Source organism: Pygocentrus nattereri, chromosome 20, assembly GCF_015220715.1.
Source record: "Pygocentrus nattereri isolate fPygNat1 chromosome 20, fPygNat1.pri, whole genome shotgun sequence".
Taxonomy (NCBI): domain Eukaryota; kingdom Metazoa; phylum Chordata; class Actinopteri; order Characiformes; family Serrasalmidae; genus Pygocentrus; species Pygocentrus nattereri.
In genome coordinates, this window is record NC_051230.1 from 30062389 (window position 1) to 30083370 (window position 20982).

The 20982-nt window shown below is 40.4% G+C and overlaps 1 protein-coding gene across 3 annotated transcripts in view; it reads left to right on the forward strand.

The window, feature by feature from the left end:
- ppp3cca (protein phosphatase 3, catalytic subunit, gamma isozyme, a) overlaps window positions 1–20982 on the forward strand; it is a 58216-nt gene that overhangs the window by 2184 nt on the left and 35050 nt on the right. For all 3 annotated transcript variants that reach the window (XM_017684964.2, XM_017684965.2, XM_017684966.2), the window contains exons 2-3: window positions 15150–15347; window positions 20767–20891. In XM_017684964.2, coding sequence (XP_017540453.1) covers window positions 15150–15347; window positions 20767–20891 — 323 coding nt within the window. The remainder of the gene's footprint in view (window positions 1–15149; window positions 15348–20766; window positions 20892–20982) is intronic.

The window sequence follows — 20982 nt, forward strand, 5'->3', positions numbered from 1 at the left end:
TTACTGGTTCTGCTACCTCAGGAGCGATTGTGCTGAGGCGCTGTGCAGGGAAGGAGACCAACAGTGTTAACATAAACAGCCTAAACACCTTGTGTGTATTTTACCTGAACCTCAGCTGTCCTGCACCAGCCGTGCTGGCCTGTTTGATGTCTGACAGAATGCCTGTGACCGTTAAAGGCCAATTTTTCTAGAATGTCTGCATGATATAGCCTAATGGTTAAGATGTAGAGTCGTTCAGAGTGGTTTGATGCCAAGTATGCCATTCAAGAGAAACGTATAGAGTCAGAATTGTTCTCGGTGGTGGTGATAGGAACCAGACGTTTGAAGAGTCCCTCACAGAAAGTACATTATTACAGTGGCTGTGAATGCGCTGCCTGATTCCTGAGACACTGTTTTACGATAGCTGTGCTTTAGTTTTGTTTCAGCCTAGAGGATATTTTTTTAAAGTCTTTTTATTGTGGGGAGATGCATGCAGATGAAATTTGCGACCAAAGAAAAACTTCTTTTTCAACATTTAACACTATCTTATCATCATCAACGTTATTTATAAAAACTCAGCAGATACATGTAGGTTTAGTGCTAATATCTGGACATATTTACATTCTGTGCATCATGACTTCTGTTTTGCCTCCGTTTTACAGTTGGTAAGTTTCTCTAGAATAAGCTGTTTTCCACAAAACCACTCTGAATGGTGTGGTGTACATGGAGTGTGTGAAAATTTACTGAAATTTTTTTGTGTCTTAAATCAGCAAGGATGGCGAAGTTAATTAAACTTTTCTGAAGCGTGTAAACAGGCATGTTGCCTCTTTAAAACAGGCCTAATTTCTTTGTGTCAGGCCTTTTTTATTAGCCCCCAAACGAAGATCCACAAAACACTGACCAAAAACTACTTTGGTTGACAGCATTGAGAATAATTAGCCATTTCTTTTGGAGAGTTAGTCACTTAAAAAGGGCAAAGCAACGATTTTCAGGCTGTTGTCTAAAAGTCATCAATATAACAAAGTTTTTACCTTGACAGTTTGAGAAGAAAGGGTACAGGTACGTTTTTATTCAGAAAAGTACAGACAATAGAAATGTACCGTGTAAGGTGCACTGGTGGCCCAGTTGTGCACCTTAAGTGGGTTTTAAAGGTACACACATTCCCTGGAGAAAGGTGCGTATTTGTACCTTTTCACAATCTAATGGTTTACAATAGAAAAATGAAAGAAAAGCCTTGAGTCAAGGCAGACTGTCTGGAGTCAATGCAACTTTAATTGCAACAGAATATGAGATGATTATGCTCCTCTTTCTAAAGGTGTTAAAGAAGTATCTGAATAAGAGTGTTTTAAAGAGACCAGTATGTCTACCTGAGTGGGATTTAAGTGCCATATGCCATGCAAAGCTTTCTTTAAGGCAGAGCAGATAGTGGGGATGGGACTGGTTCACTCTCCCTGCCTGTAGTGGTCCCATGTGGTGGATACCAGCTCTGATTCACCAGGACAGTCAGACCTCATTAATGCTGCCAGCCTGCGATGCAGAACGGCTCGGATCCAGCCAGTAACCCATGAGACACATTCTCCAGGCTCCCCTGACTTTCTGGACGATTTCACCCCCATCTTTTTAAAGTGTTTATTTTCTGAGAATGAGGGGCGAGTAATTAAATGTGCCAGGGAGACAGAGAGAGAGGTAAGGACAGGGCGAATTGGGAGGGGAATCACGTCTCGTTCCTGATTTGGAAGAGCCAGGGATGACGGTGTATGCAAGAGGGAGCCATCAGCTCAGTTTGGAACAGTGGGTACCGCACATGGGAGAGACAGATTCAGATTTATTTAAGAACAGGAGAGAGGAATTTACTGCTGGTGCTGCCCATGCCAGGAATCCCCAGCCCTGTGAAGTTGAGGTTCAGCTCAAATGTAACATTCCTGACTCCTAAAAGTTGAAATATCCATGCAGGCAGTCGTGATTATCTGGATGGCTCAGTCAAGTTTCTAAACCGCCTCACAGAAAGTTACGTGAAATGGCGATACGCTGTCTGAGACTTTGATATCTGAGACTTTGTTGTATGATTTACATTGTTTATAACATTACTTATAGATGCTCATTAGATGTGTAGGTTCACTGGGAATTTCACTAGTTAGGCAGAAATTTTGACAAACTGGGGCAGTTCCTTTTTAATATCCAGCTGGATGCACATGGGCTGTACTTGCTGGATGGATCTTTAAGAAAGTTGTGATGTCTTATTACATTGTTCAGTTAGTTAAGTAATGACCCGTTGTCTGGTTAAATGATGGAATATATTTCTATGGTTGTTTGAAGCTGCACGTTTGGCCGAGATAGTCCACAATACAATCTTTACCAGTCTAGGAAAATGTTTCAGAGCAGGTCTAGTTTGAACACGGTCCACATTTTGCTAACAGGTTTTCAGTGAAGGCCGGAGGCCTCCTGAATGAGTTTACAGTCACCCAACCACAGGTATACGCGCTGATAATAGACCACAGTTAAATTTGCCTTTTAAATGACCATGGTTTAGGTTTCAGACTGGAAATGGACAACAGGATCTGTAGAGTTTACATAAATCTGTATGTAGACAAGGAAATCCACTGTTATTAATGCGTTACTAACTGGCTTTGACATGTTTTGAACTGAGATTGTGGTAATTATACAGTGCCACAGTGCTTTTGAGAACTTTTTAATGTGAAGATCTTTGTCAATTAGGGAGTTCCTGACCTGGATGTCCTCCTGCTGTGTGTTAGTCTGATAGCATGCCCTCAGTTTGACTTGAGCTGAAAAGTATTACCAGCTACTCCCACTTTTTTTTTTTAATTTTATTTTTATTCCACATTTGGGCAGAACCGTGCCCAACCGGATGTGGTGACAGCAGCAGCAACGTTTGCAAGGCATTTCTCCGTCTGCCTTGGCCAAGGGCTATTCTTGTGAAACTCAGGGTCGGGATCTTGCGAGGCCCTTAAATAAACAGTCTCTGGACCTGGAATCCCTGGCTAATAGAGGCTTTGCCTAATCTCTTCTTAGAGCTCGTACCCAGCTTACCGTCCCTTTTCCCAGCCTGCCTCTTGGACCCAGGAGTACTTACCGTTTATTTTTACCGTCACAGTTGTCGGAGCATGGTTGCTTGTCCTTATGGTAGGGTAATGAAGTTGAGGAGGTGTACAGTTTATGACCCCTTTTTATCCCAGTTTGGGGACAGTCTCCCATTCCCTTGTGAATAGACTGGCCGTAGATGTGCAGCTTCATTGGTTTCCATATATACGATGAAAATAGAGCTTCACACAGTGGCTTCATGAGGATCATCCCCATGCACCTGTGCCCTCAGAACTGTATTTGGATAACTTACTAAGCTGTTGTTTTGTGGGGACATCACGACTAAGCAAGTGGACATCCATACCTTCTGTTCAAGGATTAGGGTTGTTGTGACTGTGGGTCAGACGTTGATTTTGGGGTTTCGTCATCATTCTTGAGTTGCAAGTTCATCATCGTCACACTTGCTGAGTGTCTACAAGACTTGGGGCTTGTCTTCTTACTGTTCCCTTTGTACAATCATTATAAGCTATGATTAGTTCAAAAATGTACGCAGGAAAAATTGGCACCTGATTATAGGCCTTCCAAACAGAACATCAACTACACACATGCAAACTTTGAACGGCACTTGGAAAGATTACAACATAGATTTTGAGTCTGGCAAAGAATGCTCGGGAACTTGCAAAGGAAAAAAAGAAACTGGTACATGTGGTCTCTGATAGAGAATAAAATGGATGAGCTTGTCGAGAAGAAGGGTGCCAAATTGTTGATTTTGCCCGTCAGTCACTTCATTTGACCATGGACCACATGTTTAGCATACTGAACTAGATGATTCATAGAGATGTTCTTGCAAACTGACAGTATTAAAAACCTTGCTAAAAATCTGTTTTCTGCACAGATGGCATGTAACGCTGTCCAGTGGTTCGCCACATTTATTTGGTTCGAAACCAAAATACTGCCAAACTTGCATGTTGTAAATTATTCAGTAATATGAGGAGCTAGTATAGATGATAATTATATTGCAAAATGCAAAAGGCTCTGCCATCCAAACTTGGTGCCCACTGCACACTTTAGAAACTCAGAATGAGTAAATGAATCATTTTCTATCACACAGCTTCCCTGGGTGTAGACACATTTGTATTGTGGTGGATTTATAAAAATCTTGTTTTATGGAAGGAGCTGGGCAGGTTTCTCTTTGGGTTGTGGATATTTGCCATATCTTTGAAACAAAAAGACATATTAACTGTGCTGATTCAAGCTGACTTTTCCCGTTATGGGTTTGATCCTCTCCCAAACAGTCCCATGTTAGATAAGCGAATCTAGTCATAAACTGTTTTGAAACTTGCATTTTTTCCATAGTTAGTCACAGAAAGAATGCTTCATAACAGAACAGCTGTGCAGAATTAAGGTTTGGGCTGAACCAAAGGCCACAAATATCTGAATGCTGAATTTGATGATTAATTAGCTGGTAGTTGTGTATTAGGGATGTCCAATTGCTTTGAGATCAGGCATCACGTACCTACTGAGGCTGACCTAAGGACGCGCCCTTGTTTGCAGCTACTGGAACCAAATTTAGACTTTGGCCAGTTGAAGGCTGTATGGGAGAGATTCGGAGAGGAATGCTTTGGCAGTTGGCATTGTTTGGAATGCTGGGAATTTGTGGGATACCATTTAAAAACACAATTTTGCTGCTTTTGGGAAGTTCCTATTTGATATTTTAGGTTGAAGTGGCCAGTCCTGCTTCTGATGATTTGCTGCCATGAAAACTTCAGTTTAACCCACCTGACAGATATAATCCCGGAACAAAAATGGGCAGACCTGTTTTACACGGTTCAAAGAATTTCTCGTTGCGATCAGTAGAATCATATATCAAAATACATCACAGTGACATTTTTCACTTGAAATCTGAAAAATCAACACTGGTAATTCGCAGTAATCATATGCGATCTCTTGCAGATCAATTGTGGTGCGAGTCTTACTTGCATTTCAACTTGGGCTTGTGTTCATGCTTAATATTTACTGGTTTACCTGCGTAAAAACTTGTGCATGCCCTGGGCTTATGTCTAGATTTGGAGTTTAAATGTTGGTGCAGTTAGTGAGCTAGTTAACTCTCTTGCCATAAACAATAGCAACCCATCATTATATCAGAGACTTATATAGTCCTGGTATGGTCATGAATTTCAACCAAAAAAAAATCGTAGAGAAGTTGTATAGTTGGTGGGAGTGGGGTAACTTATGTGTAGCTAACATAGCAATTAGCAAGCTGGCTAGCTCACCTCCCGAAAAACAGCAAAAACACAAAAGTGAGCATAAATATGTCTGATAACTACAAACTCGCCACAGCACAGGGTTACACTGCTCTGTTGCAAGAAATTATTGATAACTGGCATGGATGGTTCAACTGGGGTGACTTGTGTGCAGCAGCAGTTGGCCATGCAGCTTACATTGCAGTTAGTAAGCAGGCAAGTTTCTGTAGTAAAACCAAAAAAGAGTAGATAAATGAAAAGATACAATAATACAGTCTCCTGAATGTGTATCGTAAAGGCTTTTTTTGTCTGGTTATTTACAGCCAGTGGGGAAGAAATTGTCAAAGGTTAGTGCTTTGTTAAATTAGTGTTCTCCATTTTGGAGGTTCCAAAGGTTTCAGAGGTCAGCATGTCAGTCTTCAAAGTTGAACTTGAGCTTGCAAAATTGATCTACCCCAGAAATCAGTGATGCGATGTAGTTCATGGTGTGCTATTCTGTTGAAATGGAATATCTTCTAGCTTTGAGTGTAAGTAGATATCCATGAAAAAAACAGCCGGTTTAATTGATCTCCAAACGAACAGGTTTGCACATCTCTGTTTCATTAGTTTAGTCTGCGTTGGTGTTTGACAGAGCCGGTTTGAAGACAGGTCCTGCACCCTCCGCACACATGGCTCATTGATTGTATGATTCAGTAGACTGATGTAGCTCGCCGTAGGTGGGTATGGTTGAGGAGACAGACAGCTCAGACTTGTTTCATGCTTTGCGGCGATTGCCTAGACATTCCGATCACGCTCGAGACAGCTGATGGATCTTGGGGAGAGCTGTCAAACGCCCGGCCCTTTGCGTCTCCCACCATCACGACGCAACACCCTCCAAACGCGAGCTGCTGCAGCAAATCTTTGAAAACAAGCTCCAAGTCCTTTGGGACTTGTTTTCAAAAGCTGCTGGCAATTGATATGTCCAGGGTGTTTGCTTGTCGTAATACATTAGCTATTGCACCTGAATTTTGAAGCCCACTCACCAAGTCTGGCATTCTTTAATCAGCCAAGACACATTTGGTATCTAAAGTGAGAGAAAATGCAACTTTTAGTGGTAGTAAGTGGTCTGAATTCAAAAAGTGGTAGGGGATCACCCCCGTATCTTGAAAACCCCTCTGTTGTTTCGGCCATGAATAATGCCACATGTGGATCAATCAGCAAAGAAATGCTTAGTGTCCTCTTTCTTAGTTTTGTATTGGAGCCATGAGGCGAATGTAAGTGGGAAGGTGGGAAGTAATGGAAGTTTATACCCCACCAACGAGCACTTCGTAAATCGCAGGCCTAAATCATCATACAGTTGCCTAAAACCTTATTGATTTGTTAAGTAATTTCTTATATACTTGTTTCTGGCACTTGGAATCAACAAAATTAGATAGATGATGTATTGTCCTTGCAGGACAACACTTCCTTGCAGAAGTCAAATGCACAAAATATTTTGTTCAACTTGTAAATAAAAAAATACATGATGTACAGGGACCAAACTTGGCACTTTTATGCAAAGTTTTAGCTCACAATTTCAATTTATCTTTAGATTTAATTAGTTTTCGCTTCAAAAAATCAAAACATCGTTTGACTTGGGTGCCCAAACATTTGCATAACTGCTTACATACTGAAACCACATAAGTCAATTTGTTTAACTTGACAGTTTAAAGTGTAAAAAAATTTAGTCATATAGTTAATAATGCCAAAAGAACCACTTTTCAAAGTACTCAAAGTACTGGGTCCGAAGCCCCATCACTTTCTGACTGAGTTTGCACCACTTATTTCAGAAAAAAGTTCTCTGTCTAACCCAGGGGTCACCAGTCTTATCCACAAAGGGCTGATGTGGCCGCAGATTTCGTCCTAATTAAGCAGATTTCGCTTGCTTAATTAGGTGGTCTCAAGTCTCCGGTCAGTTTTGAACAAATGCTTAGTTAATAAGATGTGCTCCTGCTTGGTAGGAATGAAAACCTGCTGCCACACCTGCCCTTTGTGGATATTGGTGACTCCTTTTCTACCTGCTTGGACCGTTGAACAGTCAGTCAAACTGAGCAGGAGAACCAGCTAAGAGGCCGGATAAATGAAACCAGCACCTGTGTTTGGCCACAGCTCTCTAACCCATAACCTGTCACTCATTGCCTGTGGGCGTTTCTTAACTGGACCTGTATGCTGGTTGCCATGGTTTTACTGACGGCAAGCACAAATCAGATGTGTTCCCGCTAAAAATTCAATTCCTGGAAAGAAATTTCTTGCCTGTAAATTTAATCCCTGCCTAGTGCATCACTGTCTGTGCAGTCAGAGGGCGAAGAAAACAGTATTTGGTCTTTGCGATCGTCGTCTCTTTGCAGCAAAAGCATCGTCGCCGTTCCTGTCTTGTAGGAACAGATGTCTAGGAACCAAAAGCTTTGGTGAACAGGGTTACAGTAAACAACACTCACTGACTTTTCATGGAAACAGTTGTTGGGGCATTTTATAACGTCATCACAGTGGTGAACCATGAATTTTGGAGATTTGGCCCAGAGATTAATTTTCTTCTAGCAATGCAATAAAGTTTGTAGTGGTAAAAGTTAATACTGGTGCACATGACCATTTATTTTAGATTGACCGTGGGGATTTGAAGCTTGCGGAACACATTTCACATATTTTTGTCAAACTTGTTTAAACGGTGACTCATTCAGTAAAGCACTCTCTTTTTAATAAAGATTGTTTTCCATTTGTAACAGTAACTGAAATCTGGTCCAATTACAACTTGTTATATTATTATTATAAACCAAGACGTGAGTGGGTGATTCTACTGTCATTTCATACGTATGTTGGTAGTTAATCTGAAGTCTAAGGCCTTCAGTCCAGCTCCTGAAGTCCTAACCAATGGGAGAGCCTGCTTGGCTGTATTTACCTTGATACCACAGAGGGAAAAAAGGATAATTTTCTGATGTGTTTTTTAGTTTGTAAAAATCATTGGGCCTGCTCTGAAGGCCTAGTAGGCCTTGAGGGTTCCCCGCTGCGTTCTGGCTTAACAAGATAAAATGCTATGCAACTTAAATTGCTTAAAAGTTACATGAAGCTAAATTGCGCTTGAGTTACACTGATACTCCACAGTTGCAAACATCTCAACCTCATGGAACAAGTTTCATGAAACAGTGACTCAAAGTGCTGATAATGCATGATGTGATCAGGTCAAGCAACATCCTTTCAAATGATGGATTTTACTGGCTCAATAGACCAATCAAAAAAAGGGTTTATTGGTTGGTTAAAAATTAGTTCCTTTTCAACGACTTGACAACAGACATGAGTTTCTCAGTGCTAACGTTTCTGTAACCTGCTGGCTTAACTAGCCGGCTAACGCCAACAGCTATTAAAACGGTTGCTCGTGCCATTATTTATTATGTTTTAGTATGATTAAGGTAGTTAGATTCATAGTAACGACTATTTAAATTGTCATTTTCAAAGGCTTAACATGCATAGAATAAATTAAAAAAGCTAAACATATAGTATAGAAACTTCGATAAAAGATGGGTATATAGTTACAGAAGCAAATGGAAGCTGGAAAAAAGAATGTTCTACAAAGACTCAAAAAAACAATGTGTTGCGTGCAACTTGAAGTTGCACAGAAATGTTGCATGCAACTCACAACATGCAGTTTCACTGCATAAAACCAAGTTTTAGTTTAGTGATTACTAAACACAGTGTCTCACTTTTTTCCCAACCCCAAAAAACGTTTATCCCACCATATTTGGAGACGTGGGGTAAATAAGGCTTTTTGCCAACCTGCTGCTTTAACACAAGACTCAATGAGACTCTGGTTGGCTCAAGTGGATATTTTGAGCAAGAGACAAAGAGGCCAACACACACGCCATGTCATGCGCATGCAAATGAGGTCAGGGTAGAAGGGACAATCTCAATGCTGGCCTTTGTGACGGATGCACCGAGAGCTAGTGTGCCAGCAGTCGACGTGGGGAGACCTTGACTTTTCACTGAACTTCTTGCTTTTGTTCATGCCTCTTGTGAATCTTGATCCTGGCACAGTCTCACCTCGAGTCATCCAGGGCAGTGCACTTCTCCAGGACGACGAATACAGTCTTTGAATATGCTTTACAAGCGCTAGTCTTTGTGAGTTATAATAGCATGTTGAGTGGACAGTCACAGAAAAAAACCAAATCATGGATAATATTCGTCATTTTTTGACACTTTTCCTTTTTTATTCAGGATTTCTCTCAGCTGACTCGTCTCAGAATTTTTTGAGATATCGACACCGTTCCAGCTCCAGAATGTCTGGCCTGATCAGGAACGGTGTGCTTGTGCACAGCTTTTTGACCGGACATATCAAATCACCGTTAAATGATGATTTGTACGCCCAGCTTATATCACGATGGTTGAAGACCATTGGCAAACCATTAGCAACTATCTAGCAACACTGTAGTTGGGATACCCTAGCAACCACCCGGGAAACCATAACAAATGGTTATCGACATGTTGGCAACCATTTAGAACCATAGTAACCATGTTGCAGCAACATAAGAACCATCTTTTAAGGATGTGTGATCATTCTGCATTTTTTTTAGGTAATGTACTTTTCTAGCCCTTTTTTATTTTTGTGTGACCACCTCTTATCATCCTTTAGAATTCAACAGGCTGTTTGCTACCACACCTTGAAGACTGATATATGTAAATGAGCTGACCTGTATTGTGTCTCATTTAGAAGGCAGTTCAAGCTGAATCACTCATTAATACTTAAGCGTGAGTAGCTGGTACTAAACTACTGTAGGATGAATATGCGGATATATGCAAATATGTTAGTATTTCTGACAAGCAACATTTTACATTTACATACTGCATCAAACTCTTATTTAAAAAGGTCAGACACTGATGTTGGGCGAGAGGGCCTGGCTTGCATTCTTTGCTCTAGTTCATCCCAAAGGTGTTTGATGGTGTTGCTATCAGGGCTCTGTGAGGGCCAGTCAGGCCTTCCTCACCAAACTGACCTAGTCAGGCCTTTATGGACCTTGCTTTGTGCTCTGGGGCTCAGTCATGCTGGAACAGAAAGAATTGGGAAGCGTACAGATGTCCAAAATTCTTGGTCTGCAAAAGTGTTAAGATTTCCCTTTACTGGAACTAAGGGTTCTAGGCTAATCCCTGGCAAACAACCCATATCATTATCCCTCCTCCGCCAAACTTTACAGTCAGCACAATGCAGTCAGGGAGGTTACGTTCTCCTGGCAATCGCCAAACCCAGACTCACGCATCAGACTGACAGATTGAGAAGTGCGATTCGTCACTCCACAGAATAAGTTTCCATTGCTCCAGAGTCCTGTGGTGGCGCTTTACACCGCTCCATCCGGCGCTTGGCATTGTGCTTGGCGACGTAATGGCTTGCATGCTGATCACAGAAACCCAAGCCATGAGGCTCCTGAAACAGTGCTGATGTTGATGGCAGAGGAGGTTTAGAGCTTTGCACTTATTGAGTCAGCAGAGCGTTGGCGATTTAATAGTTTTTAATAGATGTGATGTCACACCTGTATAAACTTCAGATATCTGGTTCGTGTCACCACACCATCTTTTTTTAGAATGAAGCATTTTACATCAGATCTCTCTGTAATTATGTAGAGATGTTAAAAATGATGGAATATTCCCCTTTAAAGTCAGTGGTTGTGATGTCACACCATTGACACGCATCGGTCTTGAAGGCACAGTAACCAAAACAGCCTGTCTACAGCTTAATAGACCAGATAAGTGCCACGTGAAAATGAATTATAGCTCATTTTGGTACAAACATACACAGACAGTTAAATATATGGGAATTTAAAAACACAGAAAAAGTGAAATACCTTGAAAAATGTGGGATATGGGCCCTTTAAGGTTCTCTGTCTAGAATGCCTAGCGTTATTGCACTCACGGGTATCTTCCTGACCTTATCGGAATAAGTGCTTGCTGGAACGTCCCATAGGTCTTAGATTATTTGATTTTCAGTGCAGCAATTCATTAATTAAATCATGTCGCAGGCCTTAGATCAAAACCTTCCATCAAAACCGCTCTTGTGATCACTCGGCTTAGCTCTGTTAGCCTCTATTGATTGGACGTCTTTTAAGCTCTGGAGTTCATCCTTTGAGACGTAATGTACCGCCTGAACATCCATTTTATAACAGATCTTGAGCCGTCTCTCTCTCTCTCTCTCTCTCTCTCTCTCTCTCTCTCTCTCTCTCTCTCTCTCTCTCCATGGCAACCTTTTGGACTTTCGCTAAGGGATTTTGACGAACTAGATTACCTGGCGGTTCAGCTCAGGTGAGGGATTAGGTGTGGAGTGTCTCAAAAAACCTCCTGTGGCCTGTGTAATTAAAAGCTCGATCAATATTGAGGTTATGAGAGATGAGCAAAAGTTACTGGAGATGTGCTTCTACTGGGAGGAATGCCGTCCAGATGTGCTGTGAAGGTCTCCAGTAGATACAACCTTCTGATGGTGTATTTTGAAGGTTTTAGGTGGTTGGTCAAACTTTGGGTCATTCTCCATTTGGTGGGGAGATTCAGGGGGATACGTTTTCTTACATCCAAACCCGAAATAATGTTAATACATCCGTTGCCATCTCATATTATCATATACGCCGAACGGAAAGCTTAATTCCACACGTATCTTACAGTCACTGATGTCATTTGAATATGGTGTAATTGACTGTGACTCCAGTGACATTCTGGTTAGAAGCGAGGATTTTGTAAATTGGCGGACTCTTTGGTGGTCCGGCGACCTTCTGCAACTATTTAAAATCAGTACTAAAAATGATATTTGGCATTATTTGAGAGAATTTTAATCCAAGCACATAACACTGGTGACACATAGAAGCTGCCTGATGAACAAAGTTATTAATAAAGTAGTGAAGTATAGTGAGCAGGTGTGGATTTGCCTTCTCATGCCTTGACACACTTCCTCTCTGATGAGCCTCCACTCAAAGAAGCAGTTTAATGGAGGTGAAAATACTGTGTTAAAATGTAGTATAAGAGTCCTGATAAGCGCAGTGACCAAAATCTCCATGACATGTATTTTTAAAAATAAAATACGTATTTTTTTAAGTGCAGTTTCACGTTAATGATATCAAAAGTAAACATGAATCTGTTTTCTGCGAATTCCTAAGTTAAACCTCTTAAAAATGTTGTTTTATATTAGAAATTGTTTCCCAAATGTCGAAAAATTGATTTTTGTGATGAGCTGTTTTATGGATGCAGGGCGATAAAAGCTGTGTAGCTGTGGTAACCGTCTTCAGATCATCACAAAATTGGAGAGAATGTGTTACTCAAACGACAGCAATACCTCAGAGGAAGAGGACAAGAAGCTTAAGTTAGCAAGGCAGCTAGTATGTAGATATCTAACCTCAGTTTGGCTTCATTTTCTGACTGAAAAGGTGAAAACTGCTGTCCATTTTGTGCTGAATAAAGACAGGATTGCTGTTTTCTTCATGACTGTGTTTGACGGCTGGCTTCAAGGAAACAAAACACTGCTCTGGTGTCCATTTTACAGAGCCCCTGAGGTGAAATGGTGATTATTTTTTGATAAATTGTGGCCACTAATTGCTATATTGAGGCATCAGGTTACTATATTAAGGTCACAATTTACTGTATTAATACCACAAATGAATTTATTGAGACCACAAAATACTATACTGGAGCCACAAGTTAATATATTGAGCCCACTAATTTATATTTTCAAGCGCCACATTACTATATTGAGGCCACAAATTAATATATTAAGGGCACGAATTGCTATATTGAGGCCACAAGTTACTGTATTAAGGCCACAAATCAGTATGTTGGGTCCACAGATCAGGCCACAAATTACTATGTTAAAGCCACAAATTAACATGTTCAGGCCACAAATTAATAATTTCAAGCTACAAATGACTATAGTGAGGCCACAGTTTACTGTATTGATGCCATAAATTACTGTATTGAAGCCAGAAATTAACATATTAAGTTCATGAGTTATGAGATACTTGTGCCCTGTAGTAATTTGCTGGATCTTGTGGTGAGAGAATACCGATGAATGAAAAGATGCAAATGGTCTAAAATTTTGTCTAAACCAATGAGGCCGAGGGCCGCAGCGCTGACAGAACACGGCGAAACACAACAAACAACGTATTCAACTCTGAACGGGAATGTCCCTGTAATAACTGATGGTTCTAGACTGAGATCTTTGCCTTTTTTAACTACATTCACACAAATTAGGAAAACTTTTGGGGCATGAGCTTGAAGGAAACACTAAAATAGTTTGGCAAATGTGGAATGGAAGCTATTTAGCACCGCCTGATTCACATAATACTGAAGCAAAAGTTTGAACACGGTTAAAATGACATGCTTTGTTGTGTTTCTCAGTAAATGAATGCGTCCTCTACAGGGAACACACTTAAATGTGACATTTATCTGCACTTTTTAGGACAAGGTTTGTGTTTATTTGCTGAGTTTAACAAATTTGTACTACACACACACACACACACACACACACACACTCACTGGCCACTTTATTCAGTTTATATATGTTTAGTTGCTTCTTAACACAAATAGCTAATCAGCCAATCACACGGCCACAACTCACTGCATTTAGGCATGTAGAGGTGGTCAAGACAACTTGCTGAAGTGCAGACCGAGCATCAGAACGGGGAAGAAAGGGGATTTAAGGGGCTTTGAACGTGGCGTGGTTGTTGGTGCCAGACGGGCTGGTCTGAGTATTTCAGAAACTGCTGATCTGCTGGGATTTTCACACACAACCATCTCTAGGGTTTACAGAGAACGGTCCGAGAAAGAGGAAATATCCAGTGAGCGGTCAGTTGTGTGGACGAAAACGCCTTGTTGATGTGAGAGGTCAGAGGAGAACGGGCAGACTGGTTCCAGATGATAGAAAGGCAGCAGGAACTCAAATAACCAACCAGAATCTCTGAGGAACGTTTCCAACACCTTGTTGAAAGTCTGCCATGAAGAATTAAGACAGTTCTGAAGGCAAAAGGGGGTCCAACCCTTTACTAGCAAGGTGTACCTAATAAAGTGGTGTGTGTGTGTATATATATATAATACAACTTTTGTACAGGCCATGTTTCATGTTTTATTATTTGCTTAATGTTTAATTTACAGTTCCCTGTAGCTTTGATGTTCCATTAGAACATCAACAGAACATGAAATTGAATCTGGGGAGTATTCCCATAGTTGCACTCTATATATACTATATGGAGGAAGTGCTAGTTTACAATGTCTATACAAACCAGATGGAACCCAACTTGTTGGATTTGTTTGCGTTTGGACATGATTTCAAATGTATTTGTGAAGCTTATATATAAATATTGGGTTTCAATGTTATGTTTGACTTTGTCATAGCCGGTGTCTGACGTTACGATATAGACCATTTTAACGCTGTATTGGTTGGAGCAGAAGTTGCGTGAAAAGTGTGAAAAGAGGCTGTTTGGCCTGCATTTTCCCCACTTATGGACACACTGGAGTCATGTCATGGCAGGAATGTCTACTGAGGTCAGCATAAAACCATTATGTAGTTTATTCAAGCTAAAACCTTTGGGATGATGTTAGAAGGCAGTGATTGATAGATATGCTTGTTAAAGTAGACTTTAGACCTCATTTTTGGACAGCTGAACTTTGTTTATCTAAGGACAGCTAGTTGTTAATCTCACTAAATCACTTGACATGGTCATCAAGATAACACAATAGGTCATTAAGAGTGTCCAGCTGTATATGGTCACCGGTTGGTGGAGGTTGGGTTTGGGTTGAGTTTGGACCGCATTTTGTTGGGTTGTAGGTTGGGGTGGATTGGACGATTGCTCGAATGTTTTCATGCTGTGTTTAAGTTTGGACAGAAATTTCTTACTGTTTGTGTTCCCTCCACAGCGGTGCCCCTGCCCCCTCACCAGCGGCTGACCATAAAGGACCTGTTCGTGGACGGCAAGCCCAACACAGAGCTGCTCAAGAGCCACCTGGTGAAAGAGGGCCGTGTGGAGGAGGACGTCGCTCTTCGTATCATCAACGAGGGTGCCAACATCCTGCGGCAGGAGAAATGCATGTTGGAAGTGGAGGCACCCATCACAGGTCTATTAAACTAAATTAATAGACGTTTGTTCAGTTTGTAACACTCTTATAAAGTATAATCCCCAGGCAGAGGCGCTTTAACCTGCTTGTGGGCCCTGGGGCTATACACGGTGTCCCTAAACTTTCAAGAGAGGTTTAAACAGAGCGTTCAAATGTTTTTTTGGGGTTTTTAAACGGTGATTCAGTGCAGACTCGGCTTAATATTACTACTCACCCCCTGAAAAAGCTGATATAGGCTTTCTGAATATCTTGTTCTTTTAGTCCTGGTTCAGCTATCTTACCTCAAGTTTTAATACAAGGCTGAAGTTGGTTTCCTATTCGCCAGCTTCTTGTTTGAATTTTCACGTTCCACCTGAAATGGTACAGCAGTTGCATTATGGCGCCTGAGGTGTTATAACAAGTGCTGCTCCATTGAATGGGAAAATTCGAATAGGAAGCTGGTGAAAAAGAAGCCGACTTCAGCTTCTTAGTTTTAATGCTGGTAAGCTTTTTTTTAAGCTGTTAAAATATCCTACCTAGAGAGTCCACTACACCTTTCAAAATTGAGGTTAGAAAAAGCTGAGATGTAGAGAAATGGGGGAAACAACACAGAAAGCTTCTAAAAAAACGAAACATCACAAAAAATCGAAACATCAAAACCAAAAACCTACTGTCATGGCAGGCATGAGACAAGTTCATGCCCATTTATGTCTCATCACTGAGTATATGGGTTTGGTGGATGCCAGGCAAACACTAGCATCTGGAATGTATAGTGCCAACAGTAAAATTTGGCTGAGGAGGGATAATAGGACAGCTCCAGTGGCTTGCACAGAACCCTGACCTACAGGGGGGCCCTAATATCCATAGTTTTGGGTTGGGATTTCTAGCAAGCTTATATCGGTGTGATTGGGTGGCCACATAATTTTGACCATATAGCATATCAGTTTGATGTATTTCTAATTGAGTTAAAGTTCAGAGGTCTTTATAAAGTAATGAAGAGATTCAAATGGTAGCAGACACAATATAGGAAAATATATATCTGGAAATGATCTCTAATAGTCGCGATGTTCAGTGCTTATGCATGTATTATGAAGTGCCACCTCAAATGAAGTGATATCAGACAGTCTTTCCTGGAAGTAGCTGATGTGTGGACCACAGGATCTTCACAAGGTCAGTTTGAATGACCCACAAAAGCACGATCTTCTAATCTGAGAAACTAGCTCAGACACTAATGATACACTGGCTCCTTTTTTGAAGAAATTTAAATTGGCTGTTACCTCGCAACAAGGATGTGGCCAAGTGAGTGGGCTAGAATCCCTGTGAGAAGTGTGGTGGGCTACGAGAAACAAATGCATTAGTTATGATGGAAGGAACGTTGGATTGACAGTTGGCAGACTTCGTAATTTCGAGAAGGTACTGCTGTAAGAGAGCTGTATGCTCAAATTATATGGTTTCATGTCATTTGATAAAGAACTGTTCTTCACTGAAGTTACTCGTTTAAGAAGAGATGGGGTAGTGTGTGGTGTGACACGTATAGGAGACTGTCCTCTTCAGAAGAACCGTAGAATAACAGCAATGCTTCAGATCTGAGAAACAAATATATACTTTGTACAACTGATCCATCAGTGCTTCGCCCACAAATGTAGGCTTTTGTAGAAACTGTTGCCAGGTTGGGCAAGCTTAACAGAATGTTGGCGAATATCAAATTCAACTTGAGAAAGTGTAGGAACATGGGTTTAAATTTGTGATGTAATGCTTTTTTACCCTGAAATGTGTGTGGGTGTGTGTGATGATTGGTCACACTTTATTTGATGATCACCTATGGATGATCTCTAGATACTTTAATCATTAACAAACTTTCTGGTGATTATCAAAAACATTGGTTAGGTTTAGGAGGAGATGTAGGTTTTGCCTTGAGGTTAGGGTTAGGTTTAGCATTAGAGATAGATTTAATAGAATCCCCCATGCTCAACTTCAAGTTCCATTTAATAGATATTTGGTTAAATGTTACTTAAAATATACTGAACATCTACAGTGGACCATCCAAAAAGTCTTACCAAATGTTTAATAGGTGTATGCAGAGTATAATAATATAAATGACTAAAAAAGTACCCAAAAAGATAATAAATATATACCTAAATGTACATACACACTCTCACACATATATAGTGGGTTCCGAATTTGTGAGGCCTCATTAAAAATCTGGATTTTTTAAAACATTTAATCTTGAAAATAAAAATATAGAGTAAGCGTGAGCTATCAAATTCAAACTGTAATTTTAAATATATATATATATGTAAGTTTTAACAATACATTTTGTTTCATTCACTGATGCCTTTACATTATTTTCAATTCAATGTAGAGTTAAAATGATTTGCACATCATCCCAACTTTTTTGGAAGACTATATACGTGTGTGTACTATGTCAGTAAGAACAGTGCCTACAAAGTAAACTACATGACATCAACCCACCAATTCACTAGACGTTTTCCATCGTTTCCATCAATTGGACAAACTCAGGTCGGACTAAGCGGATTCGTTTTAACACACTGAAAACACGGTCACCAAATACTCGAACATTTGTCTAGCAAAACCTTTTTTAAAGTGTCTGTGCATTTAACGTATCCAACGCTTAAATGCACGTGAAGCCTTTTCTTGCTCCCTGTCCATTCGTCTCTTGATACCGATGGACCTACACGTTTGACTGTGTCTGTCCTGCCTGGCCCTCTCCAGCAGTGCTCACCTCAGAGCTGGCCTGTGTGCAGCCTCTTACTGCCGTGCACCAGAATGTGAGAGGGTTCAGACTTAATGCATGTTCGCCTTCGCTACCTTTGTTGCTAAGTGACGGCTGCCTTGTCACTACAGCCCTGATGTAAGGCTGTGCGGAGGTGTAAGTCTTCAGCAAGCTCATGGCTGATGCTTTTCTATAGACACTTGTGGTTAATTCATACCTGTATGCTCTCCTTTTCACTGGCATCTCTCACTGTGGGCTTTTCTCTCCCTCCCACTGATAGGAGCTAAGAACAGCCATCAGCTCTGGTTGTACGTTGTGAAAATGACACGTTATCAAATGCCTTAAAACAGTAAAATGCGTTCGTTTTTCCCGAGAATAAACCCTTTACCTGGATTTTTGAATGATACGGATCGTGAATTTTGCTACTTTCTTCATTGTCATGGTTGTCAGTATTATCAGTGTTTTTATATTGCAATTTTATATTGAAATCCACAAATAAAAGCTGCATTATGCACTTTTTGTTTGTATAAAGAAGAAAATATGGCCTTATGTCAACATATGAAAAGCATATCACATGTGCATTAATATTCAAATGTTCTACCAAGTGGCCATGAGAGGTTCAAATGGAGCAAAAATGAGAGCGTTTAAATGTTTTATTGGGTTTTTAATGTTAATTCAGTGCAGGCTCAGTTTAATATTACTAGTAAACCGCTGCTAAATTCGCTGCTTTTTTACCCACTGATTCGCTGATTTAGGCTGTCAAAGTATCATATTCTTTTAGTCTTGGTTAAGATGTTAGCTTTCCTACGTCAAACTATCCTACCTGCAGTTGTAATACATGGCTGAAATTGGCTTTCTATTTGCCACCTTCTTGTTTGCGTCCCACCTTAAATAGTGCAGTAGTTACAGTAGTTTGAGGCATTATAGTAAGTGCAGCGCCGTTTAAGGTGGAAGGGGAAAATTTGAACAGGTAGCCGACTTCAGCTTCGTAGTGTTATTGCTGGTAGGCTTTTTTGAGTAAGGCGATTCAAGCTATTGAAATATCCTATCTGAAATTTTATGTACAGAGCTGCCTATGAATATGCGGTACGGCAGGACACCTCGACAAGGTAGCACAATCCATCACATTCTCTATAAAGTAGTGGAAGTAGTGGGATGAATCATGACATTTGAATTGTTGCTTTTATCGTGGTGTAACATGAAACCAGTTACCTTTTCATGGCTACATTGCTACCACATCAATTATGCCCCCATTTAGGTCATTTTTCCATTAAGTCTTATTTACATGTTCTTTATGATCCATCTAAAATCTATATTTTTACAATGGATGTCAGCATTTTGGTAATATTCAATTACTGATGATACACGTGATACACTCAGAAATACGTTTATCCCCATAGTGATAACGCATGTTGTGTAAAGGTACACGACTAACGAGTATGGTCGGGTATCATCGGGTCATTTCTTTTTAGAAAACGGTGGCGTTCTACTAGAACCAAATTATTTTGCGCATTCTGATTTAATTTTGCACGTGTTTAGCTTTAAACTGTATTTGGGGAAAAACAAACACAGGTCCATTGTTTAGATAGCTAGCTTAAAACATTTTGCTCACTACATAAATAGAATATCAAAACTGTATCTAATCATATGTGTAACCATAAGTATTTTGTTGAAGACTTCTTCAGCCAAGGCAAAGGAAGTCAGAACCAAGGAAAATATATGTAACTCTGCAATGTTTGGGGGATGCTTGCATGTACAACCAGTTTCATATTCCCTTTCAGCATTTCAGTGAGATTTATATCTGAGCTTTGACTAGGCTGTTTCACAACCCTCCGTTTCTTCCTTTTGAGCCATTCCTTGGGGATTCACCTCTATGTTTAGGATCATTATCTTGTTGAAAAGTTCACTTCTTCAGCTTAAACATCATGACAGATGACCTCAAGCACTCTCTGGTATGAAAGAGAATTCATAGCCAATTCTGTGAAGGCAAGTCGGCCAGGCCCTGAGGCAGCAAACCAGCCTCAAACCATAACATTTCCACCACTATGTTTTGCCATTGGTATGAGGCTCCTTATGCAGTCTTTGGTTTTCACTGAACATGGATTCTGGTGCTGTAGCAAAACAGCTCTGTCTTTGGCTCCTCTGTTCATAGCACATTGCTTCCTTCTGGTGCACCTTCTATGTTGGTCAACAATAATGGTAGATGCATGCACTTTATGGTCGGCTCTCATGTTAGATTTGCTGGGCTGGCCTGGCGGCGACACGTTAACAGTTTTAAATCCCCTCCACTTGTAGATGATCTCACAGATAGCAGAATGATTTACTTCCAATATTTTGGAAAGCTTCTAAAACCTCTTTCTAGACTCATAGGCATCTACAGCCTTCTTTCTGACGGAGTAAGAAACTCAGAGAGCTCTTTTGATCTAGGCCAGATATCTTAAGTTTAAATAAGGCAAGTTTCTCCAAGATATTCTGTAACTGTGCTCTGTTCACTAGCACCTAATTGGATGCACTTGATTTAGCAATTGATTGACACATTTGAAATAGTGACGTTTTATGTGTTTTGTTTATTATATATACTATGTGTCATTATAAAGTACGCATTTTTTTTTTCTTTTAATTTTCTTTTTTGGATATGTAGATTTTAAGAAATTGAGGAAGCAAAACTACATTTCAAATGATTCCGTTTTCTTTGTTCTGTTGTAGTGTGTGGTGATGTCCACGGGCAGTTCTTTGACCTCATGAAGCTTTTCGAGGTGGGAGGGTCACCTGATAATACGCGTTACCTGTTCCTGGGAGACTACGTAGACAGAGGTTACTTCAGTATTGAGGTGAGTCTCTTGTTTCAATGGAATAGTTTGATGTAAAATGCTAAAGTACCTAACAGTGAGACCTGGCATTTATTTCTTTGCATCCTGTTAA